We start from the raw sequence: 24,317 nt of genomic DNA on the forward strand, positions 1-24,317 counted from the left end.
TGGGAGTCAAGTCTCACGGGCTATTATAACAGAATAATATCAACCATACTTGCATGAGATATTAGGATTTGAGCAATGAATCAGTTAGGAAAAATCGGTACCAAATACTTTTGTATATAACTATAATATAAACTGGCATGTTGTATGAAATTGTTATGCATAATAAATTAGCATTTTCCAAAAAGGTTTAATATTGAGATGTTCAATATTAAGTAATCTTTACTAGAAACTGTAGTAAATACAGCCATTCTTTTATTAAAGTCACTGCCAGTTCACCAGATAGGATCATATCATTAGTACATAAAAAGAATCTTGTCTCTATATTCTCTACAGTAGAGTGATACACATTTGAATCTTTTATACATTCTATCAGTAAATATTTGAGTTGTAAATTATAATAATGGAATTCTAAATAAGAATGCCTAATTTAGCCTGGAGTGTCAGACTGACCTTCTTAGAGAAGATGAGATCAGAGCCAATTCTAAAATTATGAGTAGGAGTTAACTAGGTTAAGTCCTCTCCAGCGGGAGGAGAGTATGGTGGGGCCATTCCAGATAGTTTAAAAAAGTGATAGAAGTGCAAAGAAGCAAATATTTCAGTGTAATTTGATTGTAGAAAAGATTGTACAATTTGAAAAGATATGAAAAAATGTGACAAGAAATGAATCTATAAGGCATACAGAGGCTGGGTAAAGAATGGCCCACTGAGCTATATTATACATCTTGAGCGTCTCATTAATGACACAGGTAGCCATTGAAAGCTTTTAGGCAATGAAAGAATTCGGTTTTGTTTTAATTTTAAAAAGATATCTCCCGCCTACAGGAATGGGTAGGAATAAGATCAGTGGGCACAACTAAAGAGTCAGTTGTAGTCTCTATGCAAGAATTTTAAAACTCTCTATCACGATACAGTTCAAAAGATAGGGGTACCAGAGAGCAGATCCATCTCAGGCTACATGAAATATTTTTCTGATCTCTTAAGAGATCATTCTTATTTAGTCTTATCATCGTATTGTTATTAAAGACAGATTTTGTGTAAGCATCAGGAATGAAGGATCTATAATGAGCTCTTGTTGTCTCACCCAGATTTGGCTCTATATATGTACATAGAGAGAGAGAGAGAGAGAGAGAGACAGTGAGACAGACAGACAGACAGAGAAGAGAGACACAGAGAGACAGAAACAGAGACAGACACAGACCGAGACAGAGAGAGAGAGAAGAGAAAAATGACCTAAAGTTTAGATGGAATTTCCCATTAACTAAACGTCCTTTACTTTGGGAATAGTAAAGGATTATTCTGTTTAGAAATATAAACTATCTGTAGTTTATCCAAGCAGGAGCCTAGAGTTAGTAAGTCAAAATATGTTGGTGAGGATCAGTGCCTAAGAATCTAAAAAGTTTGAGCTGTCTCTAAGAAGTTTTCATCAGGTATTTTATCTAATTTAAGCTTTTCATTAAATGGAGCATGTGAGAAAGACTGATTAATTCTCAATAGAAGAGAAATTTGCACTCAAGATGTTTTAGGATTGCAGATCTGAGAAAAGCAAGACTCCCAGTTGTCAATCAGGATTGTTGCTTTGGCAACCACTCTCATCAGAGCCATGGTGGATGATTATTTCTCCTGATCTAGCCTCATCCAAACCCAGCATCCCCCAAATGAAATATTATACTTTCAGTTTTTTTTTTTTTAGATGACATGCATTTTATAAAATACTTAAGTTGTCTTAGACCCAGGCTAAAACCAACAAAAGAAAGGCTGATTTAAGTCTTTGTTAAGCTGAAAAATGAAAGTGTTCCAACATGAAATGTACACACCTGTTTTAATTTATTCACTAACCACCATAAGAATGGAAAGGAAAAAGTGTCTCATGGCAATCAAGGTAGGTGGAATTTCAACAGGCCCCAGAAAAAAAATCCTCAATAAAAATAAGAGATTTCTCTTAATGATTCACTTCTTCGGTTAAATGTGTTGCATGTTTTCTGTCCAGATGTCATACTTTTAGTCTCTATGCCTTTATTCTTAGCTTTCCTTCCTCCTAGAATCCCCATATGTGATATTCTGTTCCTCCACCCCAGCTCAACCACTACCTGCTTCACAGGTTGTGACCTGTCCTAGAGATTTGCTCTGTTTAACCCTTTTTGTATATGCAAACATGGTACATTAAAAATGTTTAAACCACATGCCGATAATGACAGATTAAGGGATTTCATATAAAAACTCCTAGTTTCAAATCACAAGTTTAGCAACACCAGACCATCTTTCCTGTAGGATAACAAGTGGCAAGGCTGAGTCACAGCTCTGACCATTAGACAGGACTTTAGTTCTTCAACACAACTCCCATTTCTACTTACTGACGACAGCACTGAAGCAGAGTGACAGCTGGTGTATATATTTCTGCTTACATTGCAGTATTCTTACAAAAAAGGGTAAAGTGGAGTATTTCTTATAGGCCCAACTCATATATTTCTTGACTAACTCCTGTAGAAACATGAGGGGGGCAATCCTTGACCTTCGTCATGAAATTTTTCTTGCTCCTCTGTGTCAGGCTAAATCTATCTTCCTGTTGTATTTGCATAGCATGATGGAAAATGTATTATTGCTCCCCTTTTGCACTATTCTGTAATTATTTCTATGCCTGTCTTAACTATGAAATTTAGGAAGCTTTTGTCAGTAGAGTGTTCAATGACTGATTGAGAGTGGACCCTACAAACTTCACAGGCTTCTACTAGTGCTTTACACATACACAGTCACTTATCACTAAATGCATAGCTATTTGGCCACTGAATGGATAAATGTGTGTATCAGCAAGAATGGTTTAGGCTGATTTTACAGGTCACACATTGCATAAAAAGCATAACTGTGCCCCCATTTAATTAGAAGCAGAAAATTCTGAAGAATTACTTGTAATGGTTAATTACTCTAAAAATCAAAATACTTGTAAAATTTGACTTCTTTTTGAAACTCCATTTCTACTCTTTGACACACTGAGGGCATGCAGACTGCTCCATTAAGTTATTAAATATTAAATGAACTAAATTAAGCTTGAAAAATTACCTTTAGCTATTTTTCTCATCTTGAGTATCCGAAATAAATCAAACTATATTTTGTGTGAGATCCTTGCCAGCTGGAGAAAGACTCTAGAAGAGAACAGTATTACTCAATTTGTTTTATTTTTCTTCTTTGGTTTTGCACTTCTGACAATAAATAGAGGAAACAATCGCTGTTTTTTTCTGGTAAAAGAAATAGCTGAAATTTGCTCTTGAAAGCACACTCTGTTAGCTGTTTTTACCTGTAAATTACACAACACTTTAGGGTCTCAAGGTTTTTGTTTGTTTGTTTGTTTTCTTTTCCTCTCTCTCAAATCCTTTACTCTTTTCTCCCATGTAGCTGCTAGCTCTTAGCTCTGTCTCAAACCTTCTTAACTGGTACCTCCCCCCGTTAAATTTCATTAGCAAAATGCTCCTAATGCCCCCACCTTCTATTTCTCACCTCTGGATTTGCCAGTCTCATCAATATTTACTTTCAAAAAGCCAGGCTAAAAGGATGAATCTAGTTTCTACAATAGTGCTTTTTGCAAATGTGAATAATACTAGGTGCTGCTGATGACCTACTGTGCTTCAGGCACTTGGCATGTAGTATTTACAATATTCCCTGCTACGCCAACAAAGAGATTTTCCCATGGCTCAGCTGAGGAAACTGAGTCTGAGAGAAGTTAAGCACTTACTCAAGCTGACTTAGCCAGCCAGTTAAGGTTAGAATTGGAGTCTGGCTCTGCCGATACCATACCTCTCTTTCCACCATATTTTCTCCTTTTATATTTGTAAATTGATTGTGTAATGGCAAAGAGGTTTCAACATTTGGAAAGTCAAAGAAAATATATATGGCCTCCTTCTTGGTTGTTTTTCCCTTGGGAAACTGAGACCTTTGTCTTTATGGTTGATATAATTGTCTCTTCAGTTTAGAGAATTGAAAACCACAATTTTTACTTTCCCCCTAGATATCAAGTATAGGTATCAGAATTATTGCTGAATAAGATTCTATTCAGTGCCAGCATTCAATAGTGGCCCAGATTAGAACCTCAAATCCACTACTCCCAACTGCTCTCTGTAAGAGATGCCCAAGACGCTTATGGATCTTCTGTTGGGTCTCTTAGGTAGTTCCATTGGCAATAGCTCTGACCAATGATGGCCCCATTGTCTTCCCTGTTAGCAGCTCTCAGGGCCTTTAGACATGTTTGCAGGTGCCCTCCCTCTAATTAAAAAGCTTATAAACTCCTATATGACTGGGAAGCTAATCTACATGACAATGGGGAGAATTTCAACAGGAAGTCCACTGAACCCTCTAACCGTAGCTGAGTTGCAGAGCACTCTCCAGAAATTTCATTGTTTCACAGGTATATTGACCCCTTACTTAATATCAGTTTCCAGGATTTAAGAGGGGGAGAGAAAGAGGGCGAGACAGAGAGAGCGAACAAGACAGAGAGAATAGATTAAGAAAAACCCCACTGCCTCTGTCTTTAAAGAGTCATCTGGGGCATAGAGACTGCTTTAGACTGTGTTCCTACTTGACAAAGGTAAAAAAAAGAAAAATCCGTGAAAATATCTTAGAAAATCAATCTAGTCGAATACCACAAAAAGCAGTGTTATGCATGCTGCAATTCATTTTACCTTAAGATTGGATCAAAACCACATATTGCAAATTGACTCAAGAGGAAGTCAGATAGTGTGGAGATACATTCCCACTCAAGTTCAGAAACTATCATTTTCCTCCAGGCACCTGTTCACAAAACTAGGGGACGTAGCTATTAGGACATAGCCGTCATCCCAGCCTCTTGTTGCCAGTGTTCCCCATGGGCTACTTGGCCTGCTACGTAAATCCCATAGCTAAAACAGTTCTGGAATTTAAATAAAGAGTACCTTGAATTATATATTAATTTAAAAAAACATACAGGCTTCATTTCCTGTGACATAAATAGAGCCCAGAAAGGCCTCCAAAAATGCACTAGGTTGGCCATCTTCAGCACCTGAGCAGAGTTCTACCACCCCCATTCAGGACTCCAGGGTTTCCATCCAAAGACAAGCTCCTTAGCTTGCCTGTGTCTGTCCTCTTCTTCCCAATAGTCCACCCACTGTCACTTCACTTTTCCAACTGGACACTTCCTTCATATTTTCTTTTGGTAACTATAGCTATAAGCTACTTTACTTCCTGAAAATATGAAAGTATGGCTTAATATAAGTGGGTAATAAAATTCTAATACAGTATTACTCTAATTTGTACAGGTTGACAAATAGATGAATATTTCAGAATGGATTCCATTTTCACTTTATAGCTTACCCTTGAATCCAAACCAGAGTTTTTAAGTCACCGAATTGAATGTGAAAACATTCATTCTGATTTCATTTTGATTTCTAGTTAAAGGTACTCATTTTTAATTTAATTAATTCCCTGATATCTATGCACAGCCTTTGTCATGAAAGACTCCTTCTTGATTCAAAACTCTCCCTTATTGGATATTTTATCTTTTTCAAAATTAAGTTCTCTGGAAACTTCAGAGATATAGTCATGCCTCCCCAGATCCCTAGCAACAGCCCACATGAGAGGCACAGAACAATGTTCACTTTATCAGGGCTTACTGTCTCCTCTGTATACACATTTTGGCATAAATACTGTCAATCAGTAGCTCTAGGACAAAGGGGTAGCTTTCTTACTCAAATTAGCATGTAGGGTAAGGGTTATTTGTGATATCATCCTTCTCTGTACACTTGTATTTTAAAACAATATTTTGATAGAAGATACATTTGAAATTATTAGATCTTGACCTTAGAGTAATTCATCATATGTCTCGGGTAGAATCTTGTCTACCCTCCCAATTTTTCCTGCTTCTGTTCCTGTTTGCTGCTGAACTTTAATATGAGCATTTAGAATTTTCAAGTCACTAGCTTCCTGGATGGAATATTGTGTGTATCTTTTTCTCCTGCCATACATATGCTGATTACTTATTTTTTCTGGTATCATATATATTATCCAAAAGAGGCTCAGAACTAAAATAACTTTGAGTAGCATTCCAGTTCTGCCTTACAGGAAATTTTAAGCTTTGGTTCTAGTTGCCAAGCTACTTGATTTCTAAAATATTCCCTGCAGCTCCACTTGGAAGACTGTGTTCTGTCCCTTTTAACTTGTGAAAGTTCATTTTCACTTTATATTGCCTTACGTGTTTTTTTTTTCCTTTGTAGCTTATCACTTTGTTTATTATAACATCTGCCAATTTAAGAACCTGGAACCACGCCCACACTGAATACTGAATCAAAATATACATTTAGTAGATATGTGGGAACAGAAACCAAAAAGTGATTTCCTGGGTCTCCAAAATCTGGCCTCCCAGACTCCATTGCTACTCCATGCAGGCCGGTCTTCTGATGTTCTCTACTCCTGCTAGTCTCACCAAATAGAAGGTAGCCTTCCCTCTTTTTTAACACTACAATCATTCTCTTTCTGCAGCACTCAGGTTCTGTCTCCGTGGACTGGTCTCGGAGCTTGATCATTACTTGAGTTTGGCCAAAGACAATTGCTTTCTTTTCTGGCAAGGCTAGGATTAGAATAACAATTCTCAATGATTCTCTGAGCAGTGAACCTAGCAAGGTATTTACTGTTTATTACAAAGGGTCTGTGAGTCCACATGGGCACCAAGCATTGTCTGTAGACCAAGTTAGTAGAATGTCTGGCATATATTGGAGAGGCTAGTTTTCAAAGGTATGTAGATATGTTTGTGATTAATAATTATGTTAAAGGTGTCACCGAATTCATAGTTTCTTTTTGTCACCATGTATTTTCTTAGTTGACAGTGTGTGTTTGTACGCTCTTCAGGTAACCTGATGTGAATATGCTCACTCAGTCATTTCCTGGTTCCTCTTAATAATGGTTCCTCTGACCCTAGTGTGTCAAATGTCAATGTAGCACGATGAGGAGACCTGTGTTCCATTAACTGTGTGTGATTTGGAGTAAGTCACAGCCCTTCTTGATGCCTGCAATAAACATCTGTTGATTTTGCCTAATACATACTTGTTTGTTTTCTAGCTTGAGAGTAGTCTTATTTTCCTTTGGTGACTCACTCGTCCCCTCTAGCCCATGGTCTAGGAGTAGGCATGTGGTCCAGGTCTCACCACCATGTTCCATCTACTCCAAATACATGAGAACATGGATCTGTGACTCTGGTTGGCCAATGAGTGTGAGCCTCGGGGCTTTTGCTGGAATGCTGGGGAACTGGATTCTCTTCCTGTTGGAGTTCTATTGCCTTATGTTTTAATAGTGAGGGACAGTTATTCCCATCAAACTATTGGTATAAATAAGTGAAGACTTAATATAGTACTTCAAAAAAATAGTAGACAGCTGTATTAAATAATTTGGGGAAGGAAATTGTAATACAAATTAGGTATTGACTGTAAGCAGAAAGTAAACACAATCAAGGAATAATGCATAGTTCCTGTTTACAACCAGAGTTGGATGAAAAGAAAAAGAAATGAGGATATTTGAAGACTATAATAAATTTAGGCTGGATGAAAGGAAAGATTTTCAGAATAAAAATTCACTCTGAAATAATATACTATATTTACAGAACTGGTAAAAGCCCCTCTTTCAGAGATATTTACCAGGTATTATTATTTTTTTTAATTTAGAATCTGTGGATTCTTTTAAATCACAGCACTTGAATGAATTTTAAAAATTTTAGTGCTTCAAGACTGTGGCAAGAAACCCTACCACCTTTCATCTGCCTCTTTTTCATTCTCACCCTCCCCCAGTACAATTCAATACCTCCCTAATTATGAGTTTCTTTGGGAAATCCCAGGATCAAAGCTAACTAGCCAGCCTGTTGTTATTAATCCATCATTTGTCTATATCATCCATATGGAGTTGAACAACGTCTGCGCACACACACACGCACACACACACTCCTATAATTTTAAAAAATTTTTGTTCACTGGCCGCGAATTTTCCCATCAGTTTTTCTTTTTAAGGCAATATTGTTCAAATTTATAGCAATATACTTCTACAGTTGTTTCCTGTGGCTTTATATCAAACCAGGAGTGATATTTAGAATACATAAAGATCTGATTGGTATGGTGTGGAAGCTGTAGTTCCCATAAACAGCCATGAGAGAAGTCACATTCCTATTACTAGTATCCGATTACTAGCCTTGAAGGGACTTTTAGGCACCTATAATTTACCCACCATGATGTTAATGCCACTGGCAAGGGCATCCACTGAAGTCTGGACAGGCACCCAGCTGGCATGTATGAATGGCCACAGGCTACGTGCTAGGCATCCCTTGCAGGCACCTCCTAAGTAACCTGGGTAGTTACTCAAGTGGCTCAAAGACAAAGCCTACTTACCTATCTGAAGTGTTTTATCATTTTAACAATTACATGAACAAAGGTATACAGGCCGACTTTCAGTTCTGTGTATTGCTACAAATATATAACTATCCCCTTTCACACCAAATTTGCTACGTATTGATGGGCTTCATAATTTATAAACTGTTTTTTTTTTTTTTGGTGAAGAAAGAACAAACTATTAATATCAGTCCAAAGCCAATCTGTTATAGAATAAATAAAGTTCAAAGGACTTCAGTGCCACCAGGGATGAAATTAAAATGTACTATTCCATATCTCATTTTAGTTAATAAACAAATAATAAACTAAATTTGAGAGACAGTGAGCTAGCTCTTTACCTGGAAATCTCAGCACAGGCCCTGAGTATAATATTATTCCACTGGTTAGAAAAATTTTTAGTATTGTGCTAGTGAAGATGGCAAAGACAAAAACTCATAATATTCCTTGTTTTATTGGAAGGGATTTTAACTATATTTTAAACTACTTTTGATTGTCCAAGAAACTTCATTTTAAAAGATGCCAATCCTAAATAAATGGTTTACGCAATAAAATTGAAACAGAAATAAGGGATATCAAATAATATTATTTCAATATTTAGCTTCAGTTTACAGAATATTTATTGACAATTGTATGACTTTATGTTTGTCTTTTTACTTATTTATTCAACAATTGAATTATTTGAGTTCATATTATCTAAAAATAGAAGACAGTAGGATTGGAAAATTGCTGTAAGAGATTTATGCAACCAGGGCTGTAAGATGAGAGAAGAGAGAGGGTTTGGCAAAGGAATCTTCCTATGGAAGTTATCTTGCGATCAAAATCTGAGCTACCCAGACAAATGAGGAGGGAAAGAATACCCCAGAGACAGAGAAAGGTTTATGCAAATAGAGGAAAGTAGGTATAAGGCACCTGAGACAGGAAAGATGGAAAGAACCAGATCATAAAGGTCTTTAAAAGCCATACCAAGGAAAATGAGTTACATTCTGAAGTTAATGGGGAGATCTTTGAAGGGACACAGGAAGTCTTATAATCAAATGTATGATTTAGAAAGTTCATTGAAAGAAGGCAGGCTGAAAGTAGTCTGAATGGTTAGAGGACTACTGCCACAGTTTCGGGATTAACTGTAAAGCCAGGTGACATGGTGGCTGAACACCACTGTGCTTGTATCAGTGAGTCTGAGCAATTGTGGGTAATTTTAATAAAAACCTGTTGAAAAATGTTTGATTTCTATTTTTTAAATTACATAAAGTATGCACTCAAGGGTACGGTTTATGTTTTCCCATATTCATATTGTTTTACTTACTCTTATTCGTAAAGTAATGAAAATATTAACTGGATGGCTATACAGAGGTTTTGGAAAACTATTATTTTTCTTTATTTTTAAGATGCTGCCATCTAGTGAAACTTTTGTAAAATCACTTTCTGATGATCTTGAAGAAGTTTGTATCTTACAATCATTTCCTCAAAACAGTCACATTTTAATAATTTATGTCCTCTGCCAACCATGGGGAAAGAATTGTACATGCATTAAAACATATTGTAGGAGCCGAGAGTAATTTTTTAATATCGTGCCAAAGATGTGACCACAGGGCTTTTAATAATAGGATACAGTAGGTGAAGTTTCATGGTCTCTTCATTGTGCCATTCTTTATAAATAATTGATAATAAAATAAAAGTGCTGCCTTTTTATTCCTTGAGTTTTCTAAGAAAAGTTGTGTTGTAAAAACTTGTCTATGAGAAGTTGAGTTGTAAAAATCTCTTCATAAAAAACACTTTTAATTAGAAGTGTTGGTGAGAAAAAAAGAGAATTTTAAATTCAGAACTTTTCCCCCGATTTAATTTCAGTATTAAAAGTGTATCTTAAAATACAAACAAATCGCATATGTGTATATGTCTGTATATATCTACTGAACCTAAACACTAGTCTGCAAACCTAGGTTTCAATAACCTCTAATCCTGATGGAGATTAATTGTATTTCTTTTCTATTGCTCCAAAAACTTATGTTAGCATGAAGCATCTGTCATATTTTTATGACATGTATTGCTCATTTTTTGTGTTTTAGAAACAAAATACCTGTAAGAACTTTTTCTTTTATGATATTGTAGTTCTGGCCACTATAATTATAATGAGAAAGTTTTCAAATTAACTGATTCTCCAATATATTTATTGAGTTTTCTCCATAGAAACCAATGCCATAGGGTAGGGGTCAGCGAATCTTTTCTGTAATGGCAAAATAGCAATATTTTGACTTTTTCATCTATATAGTCTCTGTTGCAGTGATTCATTTGTGCTTGCAAAGCAGCCATAGATGATATCTAAACAAATGAGCTTGTTGTGCTCAAATATAACTTTCTTCATTAAAAACAGGTCATGGTTTGCATCCCTCTGTTCTGGGGAAAGTACCTGCAATAGAAGTTTGGGGTTAGTTATTCTTAAGAGGTGTTAGAACAATCTAAAATTGGTCCCTCTGCAATTATTTACTTCAAAAACGTCAATCAATAGATGTATTTCTTCAAAGCTGCAGGAAGTCTAAAGTTTTAAGAATGTAATTATTATGTTTGTTGTTAGTAAGCTAACAATAGAAGAAAGAGGTAAGACGTTTGCAGGTGAACTATCACCCCCATTTAATGACTTTTTTAAAAAAATTCATTTTCATGTATAAAATTGTCAACGTGCAATGAATCACTATATTAGCTAAAACTTTTCACATTTTGATCTACATAAAGATAAATGGTTTTGATGGTAAACCATTAAATTAGGAAGTTACTACATGAGCACAGTTGGGATAATATACATTTACTGCTCCAGATTGTCCTTCTGGGATCTTAGTGGAAACAGAGGCTTAGTTTCTAAAACACTGAATTCTACCTGGCAGACATACAAAACACTTGAAACCATACAAGTAAATAACTGAGACAGAATAGAGTCAGATAGTAAGAGATTGTTAGGGTCTCAAGTCAATGTATAGGAAGAACACAGTATAAAGGCAAAAACAGCATCGTTTTTATGGGTCACCTTTGTGTCAGCTGATCTAGACAGGACTTAGTTGCAGGGATCCTGCTAGTCTCACCTGAGGTCATTCATGCATCTCTTGCCAACTAGGAGAAGGTGAGGAGAGTAGAATCCAGGCTGAGCCCAGGGGAGGAGGACCCTGACCCACAATGTTTTCATCTTTCATCTGGGCCAGTAGGCTGGCCCAAGCAAGTCCTTCTCATCAAGATGGCAGAGGGCAAGAGAGAGCAAGCCTAATCACGCAAATGATTAGAAGACTCTCTGTGTATTATATGTGCTGAAGTTCCATCGCTCAAAACAAGTCACCTGACTGATCCCAGTAGCAGAGAACTGCACCCTGTTTGCAGGGAAGGCACTGAAAATGTATGTGGCAAAGGACATGGATATAAGAAGGAAAAAAAATCAGAACCACTAAGTCAATTTACCACCGCATGAATATATTTGATCAAATTAAATGACATGATGTGGGATTAAATGATAAACTGAAAATTTTATTAACTCTTTCAGGTTAACAGGATACACTAAAGCAGCAATTCTCAAACTTTTTAGCAATTCAAACCTTTTACATTCTTAAAAATCATTGAGATCCTCAAAGAGGTTTTAATATTGTTTATATATATATATATTTACTGTATTTGTAATTAAAGCAGAATTTTAAAACACACTTGTTGGGCTTCCTAGGTGGCGCACTGGTTGAGAATCCACCTGCCAATGCAGGGGACAACAGGTTCAATCCCTGGTCACTAGTTGCTCCGCGGAAGATCCCACAGGCCCCAGAGCAACTAGCCCGTGCGCCACAACTATTGAGCCCATGTGCTGCAACTACTGAAGCCCACGTGCCTAGAGCCTGTGTTCCGCAACAAGTGAAGCCACGGCAATGAGGAGCCCACGCACCACAAGGAAGAGTAGCCCCCATTTACCGCAACTAAAAAGAAAGCCCGCGCACAGCAAAAAAGACGCAACACAGCCAATAAAATAAATAAATAAATAAATAAATTTAGAATACCACCTCTTAGACACAGTAGCCACTCAATAAAAACAAAAAACAAAAAACACACACTTATTTATTGTAGGACAAAAATGATAACTCCATTATGTATTGACATAAATTATATATTGTTAGGGAAGCAAAACTGTAGTTTCTAAAAGAAGCAAAAAAAAGAATGTTTTATATTTGGCAGATATTTTATATAGATAGATAATAGATAGATGGATCTTTACTATTTGGCTTAATAGAAGGTAGCTGGTTTGATCTATCTTCTGCATTCAATCTCTTGACCTTTTTTTTTCCTTTGTGAAGCATAGGAATAAAATTGCACCTTGTACAGTTACATATTTAGAAAAAACAGAAGCAGTTTTAAGAGATTTTTCCGTTAATTGTGAATATTCTTTGATACTACACCAGAATTCGACAATTGAGAACTTCTTGGGAGTTGTGATATGAAATATGAAACCAAATCACTGATATTTCTATGCATTGTTACATTAAAATCTATTGGCAATTTTTCATTTTGAATAGAACTTTTATCCATGCATGATATATAACAATAAGTGTTGGTCATTTGGAAAATATCGGTTCACTAAGTTATGCATATTTTACAAATATTGATATTTACCTATTTCAGTATATGTTCTTTTTTAAAATTATATATTACTTCTAAACTCATCAGAAATATCTTTACATACTGGGAAATGGTCGTAGTCATAGGAGTGGATACAAGTTTTCCAAAGTTCTCATTTCTCTTGGTAACTACTTTTTTTTTCCTTGGCAACAAATCTTATGAGTTATTTTCCTTAAATTGACAGACTCACTTCATTTTCCAAAATATGTCTTTCATATACTTAAGTATGACTTACGATAGTTTGTATATAAATTGCTCTTTCATGCAGAAATGGTTTTCTATGAAGTTAAAGTGGTTAATTCAGCTTGCATTTCCAATAATTGTGTAAGTGCATTACTTTCAGACAGCCATCCTACTTCAGGATATGGTCACGTTTTATGCATAATTCCCACATTAAACCTTAAAAATAGGAAAATTGAGGTATTGAGATTTAATACAAATGTACTATTTTTGTAACTTTACCAAGGAGAGATATAAGTGAAATTAACTTTTTCATGCTGTAACTGAATGGCTTTGACAGACAATGACAGTACAAGTTTCCACTACCTTGATTTGTGCTAAGGGGCCAGCAATTTCACCCATCACTGCTTTTGCATTATCGGTGCAAATGTCAACACAATGAAAAAGGCAAAGAATGTCTTCTTCATAGTATGAAAATTGTTTTGACCTCAAAGGGTCTTGGGAATGCCCAGGATTTTGTGATTCACACTTTGTGAGTCACTGTACCAAAGGATGAACTGTATTTATGGTACAGCAGTTTGTCAATTATTTTCTTAACTATACTTGTCTTTACTATTTCAAATCATTAAGCAAATTCAAAATTTGTTATTATGTTCTTCCCCAGGGTTGTTTTGTTGGCTTTGATCTAGCACATGCAGTTGGAAATGTTGAGCTTCACTTACATGACTGGGGAGTTGATTTTGCCTGCTGGTGCTCCTACAAGGTATCAACAAACTAGTTAATATATTTGTATCCTTTTATTTCACATTGACATTCATCAAAATGTAAAACTGCATCAGTGGCCAATGTTAAGTATTTGAATTACTTTCCTCCATCTCTTTCATTACTGTGTTTTCTGACTGTAGTTAATTGTAGAGTCACATGATAGAATAGTATAGGTTATTAAAATTTGGTATTTCCATCCTCTATAGAGTACTTATTCCTTCCATTCACTGGCTGCTGTGAAAAAGTCAGGAGGTCCTGGGAAAAAAGCTCCATCTTAGAACTTAATTCAAATTGATCTTAGTTTTTTGTTGATATGTTGTGAAATTTCTACATACGTAAAGATAATTCTTATGGAATCAATTTTATATTGACATTTTAAGACAAGTTAATCTACAGAGCAGGGAAATAAAACCAATTTTATTTTAATTTAGGTGTTTTAAAAATATAATCTTTTACTATTGTTTATATATTTTGTGACAAAATAATTGAAATGAATGAGCTTTGAAATGAGATAAACTGTTATCTACTAGGTGGGGCAAAATTTGGCCAAAAAAGAATAGCTATTTATTCTATTAACAATGCTATGTTTCATTTTTTTTCTTTAAACAAGGTAACTCCAAATTCTGTTTTACTATAAAAGTTCAAATAACCACACATTTTGATCTTGTCAAAAGTTGGTTTCCTAACAAAAAAAGTCAAATTATTACATTGTTTACTTTTGTCACACATGTTTAGGTAAACCCATACAGTTTAATTTATTCTCAATCCAGTATTTAAATACAGGAGCAGGAGGTCTTGCTGGTGCCTTTGTCCATGAAAAGCATGCCTACACAATTAAACCTGCGTGAGTACTATCTTTGGATTCTTCTTTGGTGATAAATGAATTTGCATTAATAATATGCTAAATTTACATGAGTTCTTTAAGATGCTATCCAATAAGAATCTGGATTGATTATAATTATTTTACTACTCTATGAACAACGATATGCTTTTTCGGAAATAAATGGTTTCCAAAGAGTTCACCTGGTTGAACAAGAAATTTAATCACAAAAGGGAAGCTTCAATGCTAAAAATGAGTCCCTGTAATCATGTAGAGCAGATGGTTTAATGCGAAAAGACTACTTAACTTTTTTTCCAAAAATTAGACTTTAGAAAATTTCGGGTTTCTCACATTGATGAATAAATCAAAGGCAACCAGAGTTGTGCCTAACAGAGCTTAAAAGTGGTATGTGATTATTAAAATTACATCTACCTTTAAAGCTAGAAACTTATAAGATGGTCTTGTAAGAAATATCTTCTGTCCTAAAAGATTTTATAATCCATGAAAACTGAAGAAGCTGAACACTGAACAACAGACTGGCTACATAAAAAGAAATACTTTTCAATTTTTATATAGCACTCCATTTTTTTAGAGCAAGTATAAATGCAAATGTGATACACCAACAAATTTACACATTTTTATTTGACTGGGGAACTCTTAAGTGTTTCTATTATTTTTATCTGGTATGGAGATAAAGAAATAATACTCTGTAAAAAAAAATCCTATCCAAGTTGTATCAAAGTTTATGTCATACGGAGACGGTCTAGACTCCTAATAGGTAATAAAATAATGTTTGATTAGTTTTCGGAATCTTCTCAGTCACTGGCTGAGTGGTATAATCTTTTATAAGAATGGAAACTGAATTAGTAATAAAGCTTGGAGCACCTCACATTTTTGAGATTCTGTGCATATAAATCCTACAAATTTAAGATGATTTTCTATAGTTCATTTAATTATGTCCAAAATTTCCTCAAGACTTTAAAGTTTTAAAATTAAAGAGAGCATTTTTTAAACAAGTATTTTGTTAGGCAGACATCCTCCTTGAGTATATTGTCAGTACATTAGATTTCTCCCCTTGTCCCAAATTCTCTGAAAAGAATATAAAGCATATATTATACGAATACCATGCATGTTTTAAAAGGTTTCTTTTTCATTTTTAGCAAACCGCATTGACAACATTTTATCTAGCGTAAGTGTTTTCCATATAGACAGTATATAAGATATTTCTTGCTTTTGTGTGAAGACTCACCACCTTGAGCATTTCCAACTCTCCACTTATTTAAATTGCAATAGAGGAATCAGCAAAGGGAAGCAGGGGTGTAGTAAGTAATCTATACAAATTCTAGAGAATGCAAGTGTTAGCAGTTAAACTCTGATTTTACAGCATCTCTATTGCACTTAGATTTCTCTCACCATTATTTGCCCTTCGTGGATGAGGAACATGAGAGGGCGGAGGGGTTGTAGAGTGCTCACATATGCCTCATCTGGTAGAATCCCAACATCCTCTAGATCCAGTAAGTAATCGCTAAGTCTATGCTCCCAGGAGAAGGACCATGCAGACAGACCAGATTTACATTCTAGCTCACCTGCTGGTCCATAACCTGAAGAATGTCCTTAATTTCATAGAGTTCTAGCCTCTAAATAAAGATAACATCAGCATCTACCTCATAGGCAATTATTATAAGATTAAAATGGGATGATGCATGTAAAGCACTTAGCACAGCCTCTGAAGCATAACAGATGATCCATGCAGGTAGACTAAGTATTTTGTTGCCTTACTGTGAAGTTGCATGTTAACTTGTAGAATTTTGCCTAGTAGAGATCATTTCTCTGAAGCAGGAAACATAGCCTTAAAGGTTATGGTCTGTGACCTTTGAGACGTTAGACAGTTTTGTACTTAATTGCCAAGCTCAGATTGACCCCGTAAGTCTCTATTCTTTAAATTCTCTTAAATTCTCTCTTGTACTGGCCTTACCATCTTACTGGCTCCCTCGCTATTAATGAGTTGTTTGATATCTTTATATGTGTTCATTTTATATTTGTATGAGAGCCATGCTTTTACCTTTTTTGAAAATTATACATTATTAACTATTGTTGAATTTTAACTACCTGACTTTGGAGACTGACAAGACTCAAATCTGTCTGACTCATGTAGCTCTTCTTACAGGAAAGCTTTGTTGTTGTTGTTGATTTGTTTATTGTTAAAGTTTATTTTTATGTGATATCAGAGAGACCAATTCCAACAGTACCAACTTCTACCCTACAGGGGAATGTAACTGCTTTTGATGTAAACTTTGTGAAGTAAATTTTGTCTCTTAAAAAAGGGTGACATCTAGTGGTTAAACATGTTATTTCAAATAAGTAGTACATGTAACTTTTCCTGGTCCATTCATTGTCAAGTATTTTTAAAGTATATATATTTAAATAATTTTTTATTTTATATCATTTGAGCCCATATTTATAGTGAAATAATAATGTAGTCAAAGTCTTCGATAAAGAGGTAGGACAGGATGAAGGAGGAAGTTAAGGTAAGGGGCATTCTGGGTGCATGGTTAAACATAATGCACAAATGTTTATCAAGGCTAAGAAGAAGGGCATTATGGGAGTATCTTGCCCACATGGTGCAGAGACTGGATCCCAGAATATGTCATCGTGCATTCTAAAAGTTTAATATTCATTATATAGTTTTGGAATATCTTTTATATGATGTTTCCATTAACGACTGGTAAATTACATCTGTACCAAGAAATTTCACTTCCTTTTTTTGTTTAAATAGGCATTTTGGCCATTGTTCAAAATTGATGACCTAAGACTTTTTCCAAGAACCCTTTGCCAATAAAAAGAATGAGTAGAGGCCAGAGTCAGTCCACTGCATTAAGCATTATAACTCAAGTGATTTTTCTCAACTAGAATTTGACCTTTCCCTAGTTTATCATCTCTTTTTCTCATTTCAGTGTCATATTCTAAATCTTGTCTATAGCTAAGAATTATACTAAATTAGAACTGGTTGTGAGTAAGTGTCATATTGTGTCTTTTTCCTTCAGGGCTGACTTCAATTTAGTCTACACAGTTAATAGTTATTGTTCTGAAATATGAAGGGAAATACTTTAATTGTAAAAATTTGACAATCAGAAATGTATCACTTTTTTAAAAAATACTTAAAAATCTTGAATTTTTCCTTTTAACTTTGTAAGTTTTGACCTTTCTGGTAGCCTTTAGATCAACACTTAACCTTTTGGTTTTAGGAGATTCAAGCATATCTGAAGACCATAAAAAGATTCTTCTGTTAGAGCCCGTAGACTGCAATTCAAGACACCACCCCCCACATCGTATTTTTTTAGAGAGACTCTAGCATGAAAACAGGAGTGGATTATGTGAGCTATTAAGATTCCTTCTATGGCTTACTTTTTTACCCTATCCAGTGAAATCACACATACTAGAAAATTGCTGTTCCTCACTTGTCACACTGGCATAAAAAACCTCCAAATGGTCTCATATATTAAATCTCTTGAAATGCTAGTTTCCCTTAGGGTTTTTTTTTTTTTAGTCTTCTGAGTGGCCAAGAATGGGGCCTACGGATAATTTTTTGAAAAAGCTAGACTTTCAAATCATGCCAACACATTTCCATAAACAGCTAGAGGTATTTGATTAAAGGCTTTAAGTAGAGGTGACATTTTTAAGGCTTTATTAAGGACTTGAGTCATCTCCTTTATTGTAGTAAGTAATTTGCAGGTTCAAAAGAACCAGCAGAAGAGGCTGGCTGACATCAGTGCATGGTTAAGGCAAATTTTAGAAATGTAGGTTATTATTATTATTATTTAGGAACTCAAAAAAAGAGGAAGACACATAAAACAATATAGGAAAGTCTAAGAAAGGATAAAAATAGGCATCAAGAAAATTTAGAAAAAAGAGTCAAAAAATTATAAGCATGTGCCACGCTTGACCCAACTGTACAATTAATGTTACAAGGGGTGTCATCTAATTAATGTGATAAGGGATATCATCTAATGCACATTTGTTCTGAGGAGTGCTGATGATATATTTGATTCTGCATACTTCCCCAGGCAGTGCTATGGAATACCATAGCCCCAAACTCACCTATAATTTAAACCCTGTTTTGGTTTCTGTTATTCTTTCTGACTTGCTACTTATCACATCCTTTTCCAGTACCAGCATAAGGTCTTGTTATTGAAGGCTGAGAGGATGAGGGAGTGTAGGTGGCAGTAGCAAGGTGTGTGAATTCACAAGACTCTAAGTGCTTTCCAAATGGAATAGGCCAATATCAATAGATTTCTCAATGAGAATTTTCACAGAATCCTTAGTTGAACTGTGACCTCGACGTCTCAGAGCATCTGTTCTACCTATTCAGCTTGTTTCTGGAGTTAGATATGCAGTATTAATTAACACAGATGACTTAGCCACAGCTTCCTGCCCTATCAGGCAGCCATAGTAAATGTGCTTGGCCATCCCTTCTGTCCTTCATGTTTACCTCCCACAGCCCTAATTTTCCAGTGTACCATTTTCTTTTGCTTCTGCTCTTCTATATTTTATAAGGTTTACTCTTTCACTTTTTCGTTGATTCTCTCAAGGCCTCAACCCTTGGTTCTTTTGCCCAGAAGTATCTCATCCACAGTCATTATGTCAGCAACAGACATTTGTAGAAGACACCAATTTATATTTCCACCTTTACCACTTGCTTACTTTTTAGCCTTTACTTTCATCTGATTGCAAATTGCAAGAGTTCCTGATTACCAAAGCATCATTACAGTCCCCAAAGATATATGACTATGTAGGAAAGCAAAAACATAATCGGAAATTTTCACTAATGAACTACCCACTTATAAAATTAGCCTTTACTAAAAACCCTTTCCCAATTAGTATTAGCATTTATCTCTATGCATTATTATAAAAAAGTTTGGTCTCTTGCTGATTATACAATGTTACAAGTATAACACAATAAAAACTTAATGCAAATGAACTGTAAAATTTTTCAAGAGATTCAGGATTTCATGGTGCAAGTGATATTGAAGAACTGCTGAATCACAAAATCATGGACAATGAGAATATGTCAGAGTCAGAACCATTAACAGATGAAGTAGAGGAAATTAGACACAGTACTTCAAAAGCAAATGACTTGAATATCAGGGATTAAAAGGAAATGATGAATGCTTCAAAAACTTTGTGGAAATGATCATCTTTATGCTAAAAGAAGTTAAGTGTAATATAACACAAAAAAGATTCTGGTTTGCTACCATTTCTCAAAATATACCTCCAAAATCAACACAATTTATTATTTATTCTTTTTGATAATTAGCATATTATAATTTTAATGTAAGTTTTACCAAACTATAAATTAAAATTTGTTATACAATTAATAACTTTATTTTTCAAGAGAATCTCAAACAAATCTTTTTTTTTTTCCTCCATTATTTACTACAAAAGTATGGTTATTGGTTTAAAATCAATCTATTTTAAATGGCCTTTTCCCAGTATTCCATTTGTAATTAAATAATGAGGACTTCCAATATATCCATACATCTTTCCAATCTTAGGAATTAAATATGATGAAGCTTCCACTTTATCCTACTCCAACACAAGTACCCTTTCTAAGGTGCTCATTGCTTTAGCAAGTAAAGAGAATGTTCCTGAGTCAGTTGAGGAGGCATGAGCAAATATAACCAACATATATTTTTGTACAAGAAACTTTCATGGATAGAAATAAATATAGGATATTGCATATGATTTTCAAATCACACAACCCATTTGGAGAAGTGCTACTTCAATAGCTGAATAAATGATTTAAATGACAGGTAACATAGGGTTAGAATACGTGCCAAAGGCAATTTCTTAATAATTGCTGCGTGAATTTTCAGATATTGCCATAGGAACAATGGAGGAATAACTTTAACTCAGAGCTGCTTTGGAAAAGCTTGAAGTTGGTGGTGAAACTTACAGATAAATTCCTCTGCAAAATGGAATGCTATGTTAACTAAGTGAATAAATTTACTCTCTGTTACTTTGAAGCTGAAATTGTTGCCTATGAGAGAGATTTCACTTGATTAGTTTCATAAATTTAAGGAAGTGTAAAGAAGAAAGAATTACTTAAAAGTGACATTGCTTTAAGGGATATGTCAAGTGATCTTTTTCTTTTTATACTCTTTACTAGAATTTTTATGGAATCTGAGTTATTGACTTAACATTTAAAAGTCTGCCTATTATCATAAAATTGCTCTTTATCGCTATTCTACAGTATTTTAGAAATTATAAACAGTGGTAAAATCAAGTTTGCTTCATACTCTCACTTAGTTCCAGAGCCATGCTCACAAGTGGGTTATACCTATTGTAAATCCTAGTCCCCAGTTCCGCATTGTAAGGGATCCAAAAGAAGAGGGTTTAATGGATGAGAATTCATCTATGGATTCATGACATAACCTACACCTATCTTCATTCAGAATCCATTTTAGATCAATAACTCTAAAATGATCCCTCATCTTCTTGGCTTGATACTTTTTACTATGCAAAATCATCTAGATGATTTTTGCATGTGGTAAATTTAAGCTGTGATCATAAAAATCACATTTACCAGTGAAGCATTACCGCAGTTAAAAACAGTTTCAGCAAATAATCTGATTTTCTCAACTCAAGAGATAAAGGAATCCTAGCTCTTAAAAGAAAACCGAAATAGTAATTATCGGTATAAAAAGATACAGTAAAGCCATTGTTGCTTGCAAATCACTGTCCTCAGATAATGATGACATAATCATTAATTTGAGAAAATTGAAGTCCTTTGAAACCTCAGAATTTATTTTCGCTTTGAAAATTGCAGTCTAGTATCCCTGAAGATATATGAGGTCAGTGAACCTTTTAGACACAAAAAGTAAAACTTGTCAAAGAGCTTCAGCTCTTCTTTTAATTACTTCAAGTTTTGTTCCTAAAGTGATCTTTAGAATCTTCAAGTATTTTTAATATAAACTATGAAGAGCTATTGCTAGACTTTTATTTGCTCTTGTTGAGAAAACAAATGTATCCATCTGACTCAGTCAAAACAACCACGGGTGCAATAATATATGTTGTGTGGGACAGCATGGGACACTGCTCATCACACACAGACCCCCTGGGTCCTGGAGCTTCCAAGACTGAGCTGGGCCAACTTCACAGCCTACAGGAACACCTGTAAGGCATTAGTCAGAATAGAGGTCTGAATTCTTATGATCCCTTTTCTCTTTGGTCACTTGTTTTTAACTCCACTTCAGAGGAGAGGATTTGGCTGAGTGGGAATTATCCTTTTCTCTAGAGTTGAGGTTTGTCTCCATTATGATAAGGTAATGTAGAGATAGCCTGCCTTTGTTCTCTTACAAATCTCTGCTCCGATCAGATTTGGTCAAACTCTCAGAAGATTTGGCACAGGCATGGAAACCTAGGCAGAAAATGACCATTTGATTCTTTTTTTTTTTTTTTTTAAAGGGGGCCTGTGATCCTTGTGAGAATTCATCTTAGTATGTCCAATGTGATTGTTTGAAAAATTGACTATAAATTAATTCTAAATATTTAAGTAAAAGGACATTGTCCTTTTGATCTTCCTTTACTTTCATAATCCACAATGCCCAAGAAAATATTTTTAAAATTTTGTTGTTGAATATATGGCTCTTTCTTTACTCTCAGCATAATAGACAAACCATCTTCTAGCATATGGAAGCATTTTTACTTTGCAAGTTATTCTGAAGTGGGTATGATTTGCAAAATACTGTCAAATTAAATATGCATTTCCATATGCTTCTACAAAGACCAAATATATCCATGAAAATCAGCTATATACAACTTTAAAAATCCTTCATGAGTATTTTAATCAACATTGCAAATAGTTCTTTCTAAAGTCCTAAATTCAGACATCTTCTTGATGTGTTTTGTGCTTTTAGCATCAATATTACCACAGAGGATTATAAACCAATATTTTAAAGTAATAATACATTTCAAGAAATGATATTGTTAATGAAGAATTTTTTGTTAATGAAGCTTTCACACCAAGAAAATATTGACTTAGCTCTTGTAAGGACAACATATTATTCTGAATCTTCGGGAAACAATTTTCATTAACCAAATCTTACAATGTCAGTAAGTGCTTTCTTATCACTCTGCTTAGCATATTGTTAGCACACTGGACATATTTTAACAAGCCTTCTTTTGAGTAAGATCTGAAGATGTCTTTGAATATGTAACAGAACCAAGTAAAGTAATCTATCTTAATGATACTTACATAGGATTGGGCAAATGAGTGGAAGAAAAGGAATTGAACCCCAATACCTCCTCAAACTCCTTTCCAAAGCAGCATTAAATCAGTTGACTTAGAATAGAACAGAGCAATTGTGAAAAGATGAATGTTTTTTAGAATATAGGAACTGATAAACATCTTCTTTACTAAGAGTGAATTAGTAATATTTTACCTGTTTAATGTCATGGCTATATTGAGCTTTGTAATAGTTGGGTTTGGGGACTAGTTGCTGATATCAAGGGATGAATGCACAATTCATGGGCTGAAACTTCCTATTTGGTCCGGGTTTTTATTGTCATTAGCACCTTTGAATCTGCTTCTATCACTTAGCCATAAGTTTACTTTTCCTTCAAATATGCTGTTCACCAATTGCCTGGATTTAGATTCTCCTTGCTCCTTCTCTCATTTTTAGTTGAGGGTTTTTCATTTGTTTGTTTGTTTGTTGCCTTTTGTTATCGTTTATATCTACTGCTTTCTCTGATCCTTATTCCTATATGGTAGCTCCACCTTTCCTATATGTGCCTGAACTACAAGCCTTTCTTCCCACTCTGCATGGTCGTTTAGCAATATTAATGCCTCATTGTGAGAGATGGCCTAAAAACTTACTGGCATACTTATTTACCCGCACAACAATGCCCATATCTTACCCAACGGATCTTATTTCCCTGAAGGCAGAGTTTTAGTATGCTGAAGCCCACCCTTGTTTGTATTTGGTCATCCTATTGGATTGCTTGCCTAGAAAAGACTGTAAGTGAAGGCTGGAAGAAATATCTTGGCTGATTATAGATGAATAGAGCTTGGAATAACCAAAAAGAAAGAGGGAAAAAGTATATAATTGTTCATGAAAAGAAGTTAATATTCCTACTGAACATCATGGAAGAATTTTGACTCATAACCCTTTAAGGCACAGCTGCATAATGTCCCTATACCACATTTACATTCATGAAAGAAATATTTATTGAGCATCTACTATATTGCAAGTATTTGTCTGTAAGTGTTTGGGATATACGGACAAATAAAACAAAGATTCCTCCTCTTATAGAGCTTACATTCCAAGGAAACACAGATTATACACATAATAAAGAGTGAATTGTATGATGTTTAAAGTTGGTAAATCCTATGGACTATTGGAAAAGTAGGACAGAGAAAGGAGGTATAAGAATACTCTGGCAATGCACAGTATTAAAAAGGAAAATTCACCATTGGGAAAATAGGATGTGGATGAAAAGGTGAATGAAGAGGAGAGTGGGCCAAACAATTA

The 24,317-nt window shown here is 34.8% G+C and overlaps 1 protein-coding gene across 1 annotated transcript in view; it reads left to right on the forward strand.

Moving 5' to 3' along the window:
- Window positions 1-24,317, forward strand: part of KYNU (kynureninase) — a 96,993-nt gene that overhangs the window by 43,911 nt on the left and 28,765 nt on the right. Inside the window, exons 8-9 of the mRNA XM_057745732.1 lie at window positions 13,867-13,965; window positions 14,738-14,811. Of these exons, the coding sequence (XP_057601715.1) occupies window positions 13,867-13,965; window positions 14,738-14,811 (173 nt within the window). The remainder of the gene's footprint in view (window positions 1-13,866; window positions 13,966-14,737; window positions 14,812-24,317) is intronic.

Source organism: Hippopotamus amphibius, chromosome 8 (genome assembly GCF_030028045.1).
Source record: "Hippopotamus amphibius kiboko isolate mHipAmp2 chromosome 8, mHipAmp2.hap2, whole genome shotgun sequence".
NCBI classification, from domain to species: Eukaryota; Metazoa; Chordata; class Mammalia; order Artiodactyla; family Hippopotamidae; genus Hippopotamus; species Hippopotamus amphibius.